General features: G+C 63.8%; 2 protein-coding genes across 2 annotated transcripts; one reads left to right on the forward strand and one right to left on the reverse strand.

Annotated features, from left to right (window-relative positions):
• Positions 1 to 322: 322 nt before the first annotated feature.
• Positions 323 to 2,866, forward strand: DLX4 (distal-less homeobox 4). The gene is made up of 3 exons (XM_074557467.1): positions 323 to 584; positions 1,239 to 1,432; positions 2,612 to 2,866. Exons 1-3 carry the CDS (start codon positions 323 to 325, stop codon positions 2,864 to 2,866), a joined length of 711 nt encoding a protein of 236 aa, XP_074413568.1.
• A 3,924-nt stretch (positions 2,867 to 6,790) lies between these two features.
• DLX3 (distal-less homeobox 3) lies at positions 6,791 to 14,187 on the reverse strand. The gene is made up of 3 exons (XM_074557863.1): positions 11,446 to 14,187; positions 10,319 to 10,509; positions 6,791 to 7,619 (listed from the first exon to the last, which is right to left on the reverse strand). The coding sequence occupies exons 1-3, from the start codon at positions 11,762 to 11,764 to the stop codon at positions 7,296 to 7,298; spliced, it is 834 nt and encodes a 277-aa protein (XP_074413964.1). The 5' UTR covers positions 11,765 to 14,187; the 3' UTR covers positions 6,791 to 7,295.
• Between the last annotated feature and the right edge of the window lie 391 nt (positions 14,188 to 14,578).

Here is a 14,578-nt window from a genome sequence, read left to right on the forward strand (position 1 = left end):
GTCCCCCCACCCCCGGGACACCGGCGGGACACGGGGGGAGGTGTCAGGGTGTCCCCCAGCCCCGGGAGGGGTCACGGTGACACAAAGGGGGGGGTGGCCTCAAAGGGGGTCCCACACACGGGAGGGTGGGCATGGGGTGAAGGGGGTGCCCCCGCGCGTGACGTCACTGCTGGGGCGGGGTTGGGCGGGGCTTTCGGGGCATCCCCGAGGCCGCGGCAGCCGGAGCCGTCGGGGGGCGGCGGGGGCTCGGCTCGGCTCGGCTCGGCTCGGCTCGGCTCTGCCGCGGGGGCTGCGGGCACTGCCCGGCCGGCCCGGCCGGACCATGACCATGAGCTCGATGGCCGAGACCCTGCTGGGCTCCGACCCCTCCAAAGCCGCGTTCCTGGAGCTCGGGGCCCCCCAGCATTACCCCCTGCACGGCCCCCCCCAGCACGACCCCCCGCCCTTCTCGTCCTACGGCCGCCCCGGGCCCTTCCCGTACCCCGGCGCTGCTGCCCCGCCGCCCCACGGGGGTCCCTTCCTGCCCTACGCGCCCCCCGGCGCCCCGCACGGCCCGGCCCCCGGGGCCCGGCTGCAGGACACAGGTAAGGGGGGCACGGGGGGCAAGGGGGGTGCGGACCCTCCCCGGGCACCCTCGGGCCGGGACAGCCGCGATGGAGCCGGGATGGAGCCGGGATGGAGCCGGGATGGAGCCGGGACAGAGCCGGGATGGAGCCGTCGGAAGCGCTCCGGGGCTGGACCGGGCCGGGCTGGGCTCGCTGCGGGGTCCTGGGGGGTCCATCCTGGTGCCCCTCCATCCCCGGGGGTCCCACCCGGTCCCCCCAGAGAGCCCAGGCCGAGGCCTCTGTCCCACGTGCTGCTGGACCTGGACGGTGGCATTGCCTGAGCGCTCCCATCCTCCTCTTCCTCCTCCTCCTCCTCTCCTTTTGCTTTCCTCGGGGTTTAAACACCAGAGAGGAGCAGCTCTCCCCACTGATCCCCCTCCCTTCCACTGACACCCCCCGGTAGCCACGGGGATGATTTGGGGTGGTTTGGGATGGTCTGGGATGGTTTGGGGTAGTTAGGGGTAGTTTTGGGGTGATTTGGGATGGTTTGGGGTGGTTTGGAATAGGTTGAGGTATTTTGGGGTGGTTTGGGGTGGTTTGGGATGATTTTGGGGTGGTTTTGGGGTGGTTTAGGGTGGTTTTTTAGCCTCTCAGTGTCTCTGATGGCCCGTGGCTCCTCTCTCCCCTCCGCAGAGGCCGAGAAGCCTCCGGCCGTGTCCGGCGGGGACCCGCGGCTCGGCGGGAAGGGGAAGAAGCTGCGCAAGCCCCGCACCATCTACTCGAGCGTGCAGCTGCAGGCGCTGAACCAGCGCTTCCAGCAGACGCAGTACCTGGCGCTGCCCGAGCGCGCCGAGCTGGCGGCACAGCTGGGGCTCACCCAGACCCAGGTACGGCCCGGGCCCGGTACCGACACCGGGACAGCCCCGGGATGCGCCGTGTGCCCACCGGGGCCGGTCATGCCCACTGGGACCCGCTATGTGCCCATCGGCCTGCACTGTGAGCCCACCGGGACCCGCTCTGTGCCCACCGGGATGCACTGTGTGCCCACCGGGACCCGCTCTGTGCCCACCGGGATGCGCTGTGTGCCCACTGGGCTGCTCTTTGTGCCCACCGGGATGCACTGTGTGCCCACCGGGATGCACTGTGTGCCAACCGGGACCTGCTGTGTGCCCACCGGGATGCACTGTGAGCCCACCGGTACTGGTCTGTGTGTCCACTGGGCTGCTCTGTGTGCCCACCGGGATGCACTGTGTGCCCACCGGGATGCACTGTGGGCCCACCGGGACTGGTCTGTGTGCCCACCGGGATGCTCCGCGTGCCCACCGGGATGCTCCCTCTGCCCACCGGGACGCTCAGTGTGCCCACCGGGATCCACAGTGTGCCCACCGGGATGCTCTGTGTGCTCACCGGGACCCACCGTGTGCCCACCGGGATGCTCCCTGTGCTCACCGGGCCGCTCCGTGCGCCCACCGGGGCCGGCGCCGTGCCCGGCTGGAAGCGAGCCGAGCCGAGCCGTGCCGCGGCGGGGCAGCTGGCGCCGGTGGGCCCGCAGGGCTCGGGTTTGGGGCGCCCCTGGCCGCACCTCCCAGCGGCAGCGGGACTTTCCCAGCCCCGGAGCCTGGCTGGCGGCCCGGCCGTGCCCGGCGCTGGGCGGCCCCGGGCCGCGGGACGGGGCGAGTGGGTTTTTGAAGGCGATGGGGAGAGACAGGCAGGCGGCAGCGGTGCAGCCCCGGAGCCAGGGGCGAAGCGAGCTCATAAAGCCGGGGAAGAGGAGACAAGTGGGAACCTGCCGGCAGCGCGGGGGGGACCGCGGGAGGAATGAGCAGGGCCCGGCCCAGCCCCGGCACCGGCTCCCGGCGGGGACCCGGGGGCGCTCCCGGGGCCTCTCCCCAGCATCTCCCCCCGCCGCAGAGGTGTCCTGTGAAGGGTTGGGATCCCACCCCGCTCCGTGCCCCAGATCCCGCAGGAATGGGGTCGGGGGAGCCCGGGGGTCTGTGATGGTTAAACACGGGGGTTTAGGGGTGTTGGCCTCTTCCTCCCCCCTCAGCCCCTGTCTGTGCCCGCAGGTGAAGATCTGGTTCCAGAACAAGCGCTCCAAGTACAAGAAGATCCTGAAGCAGGGCCCGGGTGGCGCCGAGGGGGAGCAGACCCCGCACAGCGTCCCCGCCCTGTCCCCCTGCTCCCCGGGGCTGCCCCCGCTCTGGGACCTCCCCGCGCCCGCCAAGGGCCCCCCGCTGCCCCCCGGGGGCTTCATCAGCACCTTCGGGGCCTGGTACCAGCCCCACCCGCAGGACGCCATCCCCAGGGCCCCCATGATGTGACACTGCCGCCGCTCCAGCGCCACCGCGTCCGGAGGGACAGCGAGGGACAATGAGGGACACCGAGGGACACCGAGGGACACAAGGGAGGACGCTCTGCCGCTGCCCCCCGCGGGACTGAGAGCCCAGAGAAGCCCGAATGGAGGAGGAGGAAGAAGAGGAGGAGGAGGAAGGTGACAAGGACGGGCAGGCCCCCGGGATGTCCTGCTCTGTCACACTCTGCAGTGACCCCGCGCCATCCCAGAGGGACAGGACTCGGCCCAGGGTCCCCCCAGTCATGGACAGGGGGCAGGGGGACCCCAGGAGGGGCAGGGGGACCCCAGGAGGGGTTGAGGAGTCCCGGCCCCCCCCGGCCTGGATTTATTTATGAACTCTGTGGGTTTTGGTTGTGCCCCATTTATAAACATTCGGTGGTTCTGCCCCTCTGCACTTTGGGGTGCCCCTGCTTTGGGGGAGACGCTTCCATCCTGAACCTCAGGCCTCCCATCCCTGGGAAAGCAGCCAGAGGGGCTGGGGGTGCAGGGTTGGGGCTGGGGCTGTGTCCCCCCAACATCTGCCCGAAATGGAGCCCAGTTACAGGAATTGTGGGGCGGGGGCTCATGAGGCACTCCCGGCCCCTCCTGCGGGGATTTTGGGGCAGTTTGGAGCTGTCAGAGCTGTGTCCCCCAGCAGGGGTGGCACTGGGAGGGCAGGGGGGCACGGGCCAGGTTGGGCACCCCAGCTGAGCCCAGGTCCCTGCCCGGTGACCCCACAGGGCCAGGAGGGTGTTCGGGACAGGGTGGGTTTGGCTTTGTGCTTTCAGAGGCCAGAACCCGGCTGGAAATAAATCCTTGTCGTTCCACTGCCTCTCCATGTGGTTATTTCCCCCTTTTCCCAACCCTGCTCCGTGTTTGTGCCCTGTGGTGGGGGCCAGACCCCACTGGGGCTCCCCTGGCCGAGGGGCAGCAGCTCCTGCTCCCCTGGCACCTCTGATCCTGGTTCCTGATATTGCCATTCCTGATCCTGGTTCCTGATATTCCCATCTTGTGATCCTGAGCCCTGAAATTCCCACCCCATGATCCTGGCCCCCACTGTTCTCCTCCCATGATCCTCGTTCCTGATATTTCCACTCCAGGATCCTGATTTCTGAAATTCCCAACCCACAATCCTGGTTCCCGATATTCCCACTACATGATCCTCATTCCTGATATTCCCACCCCGTTATCCTGATTACCAATATTCCCACTCTGTCATCCCCTGCTCCAAGGGCCCCCTTCTTGCCCCCTTCGAGGAGCTGCTCTGGTTTTGCACCTTTTTGCACCTTCAGGGCCGGGTTTATCCACAGATTCCCCCTGAGGGGTCGGGATCAAGGGCAGGGATTGGGGTTGGGGTGGAGATGGGAGCCTGTCCGGGGCTGGTGGCACTGGGGACACCCCTGTCCCCATTCCTGGGAGCTGTGGTCCCTCAGCTGAGGGCTCTGAGGGGCTGATCCCATGGGCTGGGTGTCCCCAGGGTGCTGATCCCACGGCATGGGTGTCCCCAGGGTGCAGATCCCATGGGCTGGGTGTCCCCAGCTGTCCCCACGGGTGCTATAGAGCCCAGGGCTTGGATCCATGGCCAGCCCGTGGTGGGTGATGCTCCCAGTGGGGTTTTCCTGGAGGATGGAGCCCACCCTCCCTAGTGAGGATTCAGGGAATGGGGTGGCTTTGGGTGGCGGTGTCGCCTCCCTGTGCCCATCAGGACATGCCGGGGTGATGGGGACAGACCCCTAAGGGCCGGTTTTGTCCCGTTTTCTGGGCCCTCCCGGTTCCCCGCCGGCCCCGTGGCTCCCGCGTGGCTCCGGTGAGCCGAGGCTGGGCCGGGCCCGGCTCCAGGGCTGGGGCTGCCGGGCCGGGCCGTGGGCGGGCGCTGCCCCCGCTCCCGGGACTGGCACCGGGTGACGCAAGGGCTGCGGGTGTCGCAACGGGGCAGGAGCCGGGAACGCGCTGGGAGGGCTCTGCTGGGCCGGGGGGGACAGCGGGGCACGGGGCAGTGCCACCCTGGGACTGGCACACCTGGCACTGCTATCCCTGGCACTGCCACCCCTGTCACTGTCACACCTGCACTGTCACACCTGGCACTGCCACACCTGTGCTGTCACACCTGGCATTGTCACACCTGTGCTGTCACACCTGCACTGTCACACCTGGCACTGTCACCCCTGGCATTGTGACCTCCCCAGGTTTATCCCGGATCCCCCCAGGTTTGTCCCGGCCGTTCCCGGATTTGTCCCGGATCCCCCGGGTCTGTCCTGGGCATTCCCAGGTTTGTCCCGGATCCCCCCGGCTTTGTCCCTCAGCCCCCCAGGTTTGTCCCTGTGCTCCCCAGGTTTGTCCCGGCCGTTCCCGGGTTTGTCCCGCAGTCCCCCAGGCTTGTTCTGGATCCCCCCAGGTTTGTCCCGGGCGTTCCCGGGTTTGTTCCGAATCCCCCCAGGTTTGTCCCGGGCGTTCCCGGGCCAGCACCGTGTGCAGGCAGCGCTGGGAGCGCCGCTCTCGCCCGGCCGTGGGCAGCGCGGCACCCGGGATTTACATAACCCTGGATATGTAACCCAACGCCTTCCTGGGGATTTTTTTTTTCCTCTAAATGAAAAAAAAAATTAAATTTAAAAAATTAAATAAATAAAATCTAAAGCGAAACCTCCGAAGCGCCGGTTGGAGCTCCCGGCTCCGGTTCCTCCTTCTCCTCCCGTGGGATTGGGAACGGGGATTTGGGGCTGCGGCTTGTGGGGGGATTTGGGGGCGAGGTGGGAGCTTGTCCCTGTTTGGGGACACGTTTGAGGACACATTTGGGGACACCGAGTGCCAGGAGCCTCCCCAGCGGAACCGAGCGGGGTTTGGGGTCCCGCGGCCATCTGGGGTGATGGAGACCCCACACCCGTGCCACAGCCAGGGGGACATTGGGGACAGCTGGACAGGGCCACCACAGCCTGGACACCCCTCTGGGGCTCTTGGGGTGAAGTGAGCGCTCCAAACCCGCAGGGAATGTGCGGATCCCACGCAATTTTGGGGACTTTGAGGGCTTGGCTGTCCCCAACTCGGTGTCCCCAAAAGGGACATGGGGGCACAGCAGGCTGGGAGCTCACTGGTCCCAGTAAGAAGCGCCAGGATCCCGCGGCCATTTAGGGAATGCTTTGAAAACCGGGAAAAAATTTCATTTTCCTGCCCCAAATTCCCTCTCAGCAGGACAAAATGGGGTTTGGGGTGAGGCAACATCACCCGGTGCCACCCCCTGCCCAGCTGTCCCCAAAAATGGGATTTAAATCCGCGTTTGCCAAGGTGGAAAAACCCCGAACGCTGCTCCCCAAAACCCTCCAGAAACCGGGGGAAAAGCGGAATTTGGAGCTTGAAATTCAGAATTTTTATTAATGAACATTTCCAACCCGGCTTTGGGTTCCTGGGGAAGGAGCAAAGGACACTCAGGGACACCCGAGGGGGGTTCCCATCAACAGGGGGGGATTTTCCTTAGGAAAAAAAGAAAAATTATAGACAAAAAAAAAACCCAGACCGAAACCAGTTTGGTTTGGAACAACTTTATACAAACGAACCTTATGTACACTCCCTTTTTTTCCCCCCAAAACACCCCTATTTATAGAAGGCAACATAAATAAATCCCCGGGACTGTACAACACTATGAACACTCCTTAAAACGGCACTTTCTGCTTAAAAAAATAGCGTTATTCTCTTAAAAAATAGGAAAGAGCTCGGTTATTTTTTTTTCCTTTAAAATAAGTCGTCGATTTCCTTAAAAAAAGAGGCATTTTCGCCGTTCCTTTACCCACAGCCGGAGGCACAGCCAGAAAACGGAGACGAACACGAGTTTCTCTCTTCGAACAATAACTTAAACCCATTCCTGAACTGCTTAAATATTAAAATATTTCCCTCCCCACACCCCCCCCCCCCCACACCCGCTACACAATTTTTTATTTCATTTTAAATCACCACCTTCTGGTCTGAGCATGGTCCCGGGTGATTCCAGCTGGGGTGGGGGGTCCGTGAGCCCCAAAAGCGATTCTGGAGCCGGGGCCGAGCAGCTCCCGCTCCGCTGGCGACAGACACGCCCCTGTCGCTCTGTCGCGACAGTGCTGACACAGCTCCTCCGGCCCGGCGAGGTCACCGCCACAGGCAAAGCTCCGGCGAGGGGTTGGGGGTGAGGAGTGAAGAAGGAGGTGATGGAAAAATTCGGAAATTCAAAAGTCCTGAAGGATTTTCCTTTCGCCGGGAGCGGAGGCTTTGCAGTGCTCTGGGTCCTGAGATGAGCTGAACATTTCTAGGGGTGCTTTTCCTTTGGTTTTTGCTGTTTTTTGGTTTGTTTTTTTTTTTTTAGGACAAATCAGGAGACAAAAACCAAACCACGGGGATGAGGGGGATCAAAAAAAAGGAGGCCAAGGAGTTGTGCAGCGTCTCTGTGCCCGCGGTCAGTACACGGCGCCCGTGCTGGGGGGCCCGGGGGACGGGTGGTGCATTGGGGGGGCCGCCTGGGCCTGGGGGGGTCCGTGGGGGCCGCTGAGGCTCTGGGGGTGGTACCAGGGGTTGTGCTCATCCAAAAACCCCGGGGAGGAGCTGTAGGGCAGCGGCTGCGGCAGCGGGGTCCGGGCGGCGCCGGGGCTGTCCCACACCGGCGACGGCGGAGAGTTGCAGGCCATGGAGTCGCTGTTGTTGGGGCTGTGCTCCAGGGGCACCTCGCCGTTCTTGTAGAGCTTCTTGAACTTGGAGCGCCGGTTCTGGAACCAGATCTTCACCTGCGGGGAGGAGGGGAAAGGGTCAGAGAGGTGGGGAGGGAGCAGGAGGGATGGGGACAGGGAAATGCGCCAGGAAGGGAATGGGAGAGTGGGATGGGGACAGGGAGAAGGGTCAGAGAGACGGGAAGGGAATGGGAGGGTGGGTTGGGGACAGGGAAAAGGGTCAGAGAGATGGGGAGGGACAGGGAGAGTGGGATGGGGACAGGGAAAAGGGGTCAGAGAGACGGGAAGGGAATGGGAGAGTGGGATGGGGACAGGGAGAAGGGTCAGAGAGACGGGAAGGGACAGGGAGAGTGGGATGGGGACAGGGAAAACCTGGCACAAAAATGGGAGGGATGAGATGGGGACAGGGAAAAGGGTCAGAGAGACGGGAAGGGAATGGGAAGTATGGGTACAGGAAAAAGAGTCAGAAGCTGTAACCCAAACTTCCCATGGGGAGGGGAGGGATGGGACGGGGACAGGGAAAAGGGTGAGGACCTGGCACAGAAATGGGAGGGATGGGATGGGGACAGGGAAAAGGGTCAGAGAGCCAGGAAGGGAGCAGGAAAGTGAGATCGGCACAGGGAAAAGGGTCAGAGAGATGGAAAGGGAGCAGGAGGGTGGGATGGGGACAGGGAAAAGGGTCAGAGAGATGGGGAGGGACAGGGAGGGCGGGATGGGGACAGGGAAAAGCCCCAGGAAGGGAATGGGAGGGTGGGATGGGGTCAGAGAGATGGAAAGGGAGCAGGAGGGTGGGATGGGGACAGGGAAAAGGGTCAGAGAGATGGGAAGGGAATGGGAAGTATGGGTACAGGATAAAGGGTCAGAACCTGGCACAGAAATGGGAGGGATGGGATGGGTACAGGATAAAGGGTCAGAACCTGGCACAGAAATGGGAGGGATGGGATGGGTACAGAAAAAAGGGTCAAGACCTGGCAGAAGAATGGGAGGGATGGGATGGGGACAGGGAAAAGGGTCAGAGAGCTGGAAAGGGAATGGAAGGAATGGGGGAGGAGGGAGGGGACAGGGATGGCGTGGTTTGGATCGTAGGAACACCGGACAGGGGGGTCACGGACAGCCCAGAAATACAGGAAGGGATATTGGGGTCACAGGGGATTCCCTGGGCACTGGAAGCAGCCTGGGACATGGGGGTCAGGGTGACCCCAGAGACACAGGAAGGGACAAGGGGGTCACAGTGACCCCAGACACACTCTGGCACATAGGAAGGGACAAGGGACACAGGTGGCACATGAGACGCCACAGGAAGGGACATCATGGGGACCCCAAACGGTGCATGGCAGGAAACTCCTGGGGACAGGGGTGTCATGGGACACTTGGGATGTCACCCTTGGTGTGAGTGTCACGGAGAACATGGACACACCATGGACATAGCATGGACATGGACACGGACACTCCATGGACATGGGCACACCATGGACACACCATGGGCACACCATGGGCACACCATGGACATGGGCACACCATGGGCACACCATGGGCAGGGACAGGGACATTCCCTGGACAGGCACAGCCCCCACGTGCCCGCGGGTGTCACAGAGCCCCCTGTGGGGACACGGGCGTCACGAGGAGCCCGTCACGCCACTCGCCGGGCGTCGGGAGCGTCCCCGCGCTGGGCGAGGCGGCGCTGGACGCCCTGGGCGAGGGGCGGGGGTGGCGCTGCTTGTCACCCAAACAGGATGTCCCTCTGGGAGCGGGTGACGCGCTCCGTCAGCCCTTTGCCGAGTGGCCCCGATTGCTTCATCGCCCAAGGGAGGAGGAGGAGGAGGAGGAAGGCCAAGGGCGGCACAAGGGCGCCGGCGCCGGCCCCGAGGCAGGGAGGGCACCGCGATGGGGCGCGGGGGAGTCTCGGGCTGCGGGGACAGCGCTGTCCCCGCAGAGCCAAGGGGAGGATTTGTCCCCGAGCCAGGCGGGACCCCAAGAACCCCAAGAGGGTTTGGTTGGAAGGCGGGCGGCTCGCGGGAGGAGGAGGAGGAGGAGGAGAAGCCCTTCCCGCACGTCCCGGCTCTTCCAGTCCAGCCTGCAGGGCCACCCCAGCGCTGGGGACACGGGCGTGGAACCGGTCCCCAAATCCCTTCTGCCTGCACGAACCGAGCGGGACGGGGCAGGGAAACCTCGGGAAGTCTGGGCAGGCAGGGAGCCTCGGGCCCCTGTTCTGGCAGGATTTGGGCTCAGGAGCTGCTGTGGGGATGGGATGTCCCGAGAGCCCCGTCCCGAGCAGGACTCGGTGCCCCACATTCCTGGGACAGCGGGCGTGCCCTGACCCGGGACTGGCCCGGGTGCCAGGCAGGACCAGCCCCAATCCCCAAACCCCAAACCCAGCAGGGAGCTCTGGGATGGGGCCGGCTCCAGAATGGAGTGGGACAAACCCCAAAACTGCCGAGTGGGGCACGCCTGGGGTCCCCTTTCCCTGTGCTGCCTCTCCACCTTTCCTTCCAATAGGGAAATCTCACCCCGGTACCCCACAAATCGCAGCAAGGGGGGAGCTCCATCCCTGTGAACCCCGGGAGCCGAGCCCGTCTCAAATCCAGCATTTACAGAGGGGATTTGGGCTGTCGGGGGTGGATTTGGGATGTCGGGGAGGGGATTTGGGGTGTCGGGGGTGGATTTGGGATGTCGGGGAGGGGATTTGGGGTGTCAGGGGTGAATTTGGGGTGCCGGGAAGGGGATTTGGGGTGTCGGGGATGGGGGTCCAGCCTCACCTGGGTCTGGGTGAGCCCCAGCTGTGCCGCCAGCTCGGCGCGCTCGGGCAGTGCCAGGTACTGCGCCTTCTGGAAGCGGCGCTGCAGGGCGGCCAGCTGGTAGCTGGAGTAGATGGTGCGGGGCTTGCGGATCTTCTTGGGCTTCCCGTTGACCATCCGCACCTCGGGCTCCGGCTCCTCCTTCACGGACACTGCGGGAGGGCTCGGGTGAGGCGTGAAGGGCTCCCGGAGCTCGGTGTCCCCCCCGTCCCCAGCTCGGTGTCACCCCCATCCCCAGCTGGGTGTCACCCCCATCCCCAGCTCGCTGTCACCCCGCTCGGGGTGCTGGCATCGCCCCATCCCCTTGCCCCTACAATCTCTGGGACACCCCCTGGACGTGTCCCGGACTCTGCATCCAGCACGGATCGGTCCCGGGGCGTCCCCACGGGAACGGCTGAGCCGCCAGCAGGTCCCTGTCCCCAAAGAGGGGACACCCGGAGGGGCACAACCCCATAAAGACCACGGGGTTAAAACCCACAAAAAGCGGGGTGTTAAAACCCCACAAACTGGGGACACTCTGAGGGGTAAAACCCCGCAAAGTTCGGGGTGTAAAACCCCACAAAGATCGGGGGGGTAAAGCCCCATAAATCTCGGGGGGTAAAATCCCACAAAGATCGGGGGGTTAAAACCCCACAAATCCCAGGGTGTAAAACCCCACAAACCCCGGGGTTTAAAACCCCACAGAGCCCGAGGTGTGAGACCCCACAAAGCTCGGGTGTAAAACCCCACAAGGATCGGGGGGTTTAAACCCCACAAAGATGGGGGGTAAAACCCCACAAAGATCGGGAGGTAAACCCCCACAAAGTTCGGGGGTTAAAACCCCACAAATCCCAGGGGTAAAAACCCCACAAGGCCCAGGGGTAAAACCCCACAAAGTTCGGGGTTTAAACCCCACAAATCCCAGGGTTAAAACCCCACAAATCCCAGGATAAAACCCCACCAAGCCCAGGCGTAAAACCCCACAAATCCCGGTGTTAAAACCCCACAAATCCCAGGGTTTAAACCCCATCGAGGCCCCTCCGGAGCGCCGCGGGAGCAGCGGGGCTGCCCCGTCCCCTGTCCCCCCATGTCCGTCTGTCTGTCCGTACCTGCCTCCTGCGCCGGGAGCTGCTGCTCCCTGAAGTGCCCGTATTGGCGGTACGAGGGGCTGTAGGAATACTCGGATTTGGGCGAGTAAGTGCCCGCGGCCCCGATGCCGTTGAGGTTGAACTGCGGGTAGGGGTAGTGGCCCACGGGCTGCCCGTACGACTGGCCCGGGTAGAAGTCGTGCTGGCCCGTGTAGTAGCCCAGGTCGGTGACCGAGGACTCGGGCAGGGTGGGAGAGTCCTTGGAGGCTGCATGGCAGCTCAGCGAGCCCGAGAGGTCCGTCAGGATGCTGGAGAGCTTCTTATCGAAAGAGCCGCTCATGGCGGGCAGCGGGGAGGGGGCGGCTGCGGGCCCGCGCCGGGGACCCCCCAACCTGGCGGCCTGGAGCGCCCCGAGCTGGGATCGGCGCTGGGGCTGCGGCTGCTGCTGCTGCTGCTGCTGCTGCTTCCGAGGAGCCACCGAGACACTGTGCCCAAACCTCCGGCCCCGGCCGCCTGCTTAAAGCCTTTAATTAGGGAGCAGGGCAGGGTGGGTGCGCATTCCGATTGGCTCCAGAAATATTGCCTGGGAGGCAAAATAGGCTCCTGCCTCCTCCTGTGTGGGTTTTTTTTTTTTTTTTTTTGCTCTCTCTCTTCTTCTTCTTCTTTTTTTTTTTTTTTTTTTTTTCTTTCTGTCTCTCAAGAAACAACAAAGAGTGGGTGAAGGAGGGTGAGGGGGTAAATCAAGTGTGCAGGGTCCTGTCTGCAGGAGGGGGGTCCTGGGGACACAGGGGGCACTGTGTGGGGCAGGACGGGGCTGTTTACAAGGGGACTTTTGGAGGATGTTTGGGGGTGTTTGTTGTGGGGCAGGGAAGGGGGGATGGGGTTTGGGGCTGGGATGGATCCGTGCTTTAGGGGTTTGTTTGTGGCCCCCCACTTCTCCCCTGCTCCCACCTTCTCCCAGCAGCGTCCCCCAGCCCAACACCATCCCCAGGCAGAGCCCCCCGAGGATCCTCCCGTACCCCCAACCCTGCCACGCTCCCCTCGCGCTGGGGGCACCTCGGGGCAGGGACAAGCGCTGATTTTGGGGGAACACCCCCGAGGGTCTGTGCCCCTCTCCCACCCCTACTCAAAGCCGTGACCCCTCTGCTACCCCAAGGGCCTCCAGCAGCGTGACCCAGCCGGGGGTTCCGGGCCAGCGCTGATCCCCGCCCCCGGCCACCCTCAAGGGAGAGGGGGGGCTTTGCAAGTGAGGCTCTTGTTTTTGGGGAGGGGTCGCAGCTGCGGGCAGGAACTTCCCCTGACAGGAACCGGGGGGCTGGGAGGGGGCTGGGTTTATGACCCGGCAGGGCTGTCCCCTCCTGTCCCCCGTGTTCATGTCCTTGTCCCCACTCCCCGCATTGTCCCCGCGGTGTCCCCCGGGTCCCCCGGCCCGTCCCGCCGTGCGGGGCAACGGCTCCGCCTGGCGGCCACGGCGGGAACTGCGCGGCGGCCCGGGGACCGCGGGTTCGAGTCCCGGCATCGCCGGAACCGCCGAGCCGCATGTTCGAGTCCCGGCACCTCGGGGCCGAAGGTTCGAGTCCCGGTTCCGCCAGGAACGCGAGGAAAGAGGGAGAAAAATTTGGAATGAGAAAGGAGCAGGAATGGGAAGAGGGGAATTGGAATGAGAACGGTAATAGGAATGGGAACCGGGAAAAAAGTAATAATAGGATAGGAATACAAATAGGAATAAATAGGAAGAGGAATAAGAATAAATAGGAACAGGAATAAGAATAATATTAGGATAGGTATACAAATAGGAATAAATAAGACTAAATAGGAATGGGAATAAGAATAGGGGCACGGATAAACAGGAATAGGAATGCATAGGAAGAGGAATAAGAACGCATAGGAAGAAGGACAGGAATATGAGTAGGAAAAGGATTAGAAGTAGGAATAGGAATAAATAGGAATAGGAGTAACAGCGAGAACAGGAAAAGGATAGAAATAGAAATAATAGAAATAGAAAGGAATGGAAATAATAGAAACAGATTGGCAGAAAGAAAGAGAGAAGCATTGAATGCCCAAGGGGAGCAGGAGGCTCTGCAGGAGGCCAAGAGTGACCCCGAAGTCGAGGGAACAGCACAACCTCACTCCCCACGTGGGAATTGTGGCTGGGGATTCCAGGAATTCATTCCGGGGGGACAGAAGTGTCTGGGAGCAGCCCAGCCCAGCCCTGGGAGCCGCGCCGGGATTCCCTGGGAGGTTCTCAGGGTCCCCGGGAGCCGCCGGGCCATCCGCAGGTCCCCAGCCTGGCTGTCGCCCTCCAGCCGCGCTGTCGCCAGGGCTGGGCCCCGCCGGGAGCGGCAGCCGCGGCAGGAAAAGCCGGTTGTGGAGCTGGAGGCCGGGGAGGGCAGCGGGGCTGGAGGGGGAGCGGGTCCGGCCAGTCCCGGACCAGTCTGGGACTGGGAGCTCTGGGGCTGCCGGGCCGGGCTGGCTCCTGTGGAACCCCAAATGCGGGAGCTCAGGGATGGGGAGGGGCTGGAGGGCAGTTTGGGGGGCTGGGGCACCCCAAATCGCTGCTCTGGGACACCCGGGGGTCTCTGGGGGGACCCCTCGAGCAGGGCTGGGCCCAGGGTCCGGTCAGGACCTCCCGAGTGTCCCCCACAGGGCTGGGGGTGCCCCTGGTGAGCCCCCAACCCCTCCCAGCCCCACCGAGCATCTTTGGGTCAATGGCGTCACCTCGTGGCCTTTGGGGGCAATGACACCGAGCGGTGACGTCATCGGGGTCACCGGGGTCGCGAGGGGCGGGGCCGGCGTGGGGACAGGGGATAAAGGGAGGGGACAAGGGATGGGGACAGGGAATGGGACACGGGATGGGCACCGGGGATGGGGATGCGGGACACGGGATGGGCACAGGGAGGTCCCTGTGCAGTGCCAGCTGCCGCTGCCAGCAGCGCTGCCCGGGTGTCCCTGCTGCCGTCACTCTTTCCAGGGCCGGTGACACGGCACGGGGGCGCGGGGACACGGGGCGGGGGACACAGCACAGGACATCCTGCAGCGCCCCCAGGCCGGATTTCCCGGCACGGTGGGAGAGGCGCGGTGACTCCCGGTGACCTTTGCCGGGGTCGGGACGGTGACAGCCACGGCGATGCTGCCGTGGGGGGGCGCACGGAGG

This window comes from Zonotrichia albicollis, chromosome 23 (genome assembly GCF_047830755.1).
Source record: "Zonotrichia albicollis isolate bZonAlb1 chromosome 23, bZonAlb1.hap1, whole genome shotgun sequence".
Lineage (NCBI taxonomy): Eukaryota > Metazoa > Chordata > Aves > Passeriformes > Passerellidae > Zonotrichia > Zonotrichia albicollis.

Bases quoted from the DNA above. Each gene is read 5' to 3' on its own strand.
- DLX4 (XM_074557467.1), top strand. From the start codon at position 323: ATGACCATGAGCTCGATGGCCGAGACCCTGCTGGGCTCCGACCCCTCC. The intron at 585-1,238 runs GTAAGGGGGGCA...TCCCCTCCGCAG, and splicing joins GGCCCGGCTGCAGGACACAG to AGGCCGAGAAGCCTCCGGCC. The intron at 1,433-2,611 runs GTACGGCCCGGG...CTGTGCCCGCAG, and splicing joins TGGGGCTCACCCAGACCCAG to GTGAAGATCTGGTTCCAGAA.
- DLX3 (XM_074557863.1), bottom strand. From the start codon at position 11,764: ATGAGCGGCTCTTTCGATAAGAAGCTCTCCAGCATCCTGACGGACCTC. The intron at 10,510-11,445 runs GTACGGACAGAC...GCCCTCCCGCAG, and splicing joins GCTCCCGGCGCAGGAGGCAG to TGTCCGTGAAGGAGGAGCCG. The intron at 7,620-10,318 runs GTGAGGCTGGAC...TCCTCCCCGCAG, and splicing joins TGGGGCTCACCCAGACCCAG to GTGAAGATCTGGTTCCAGAA.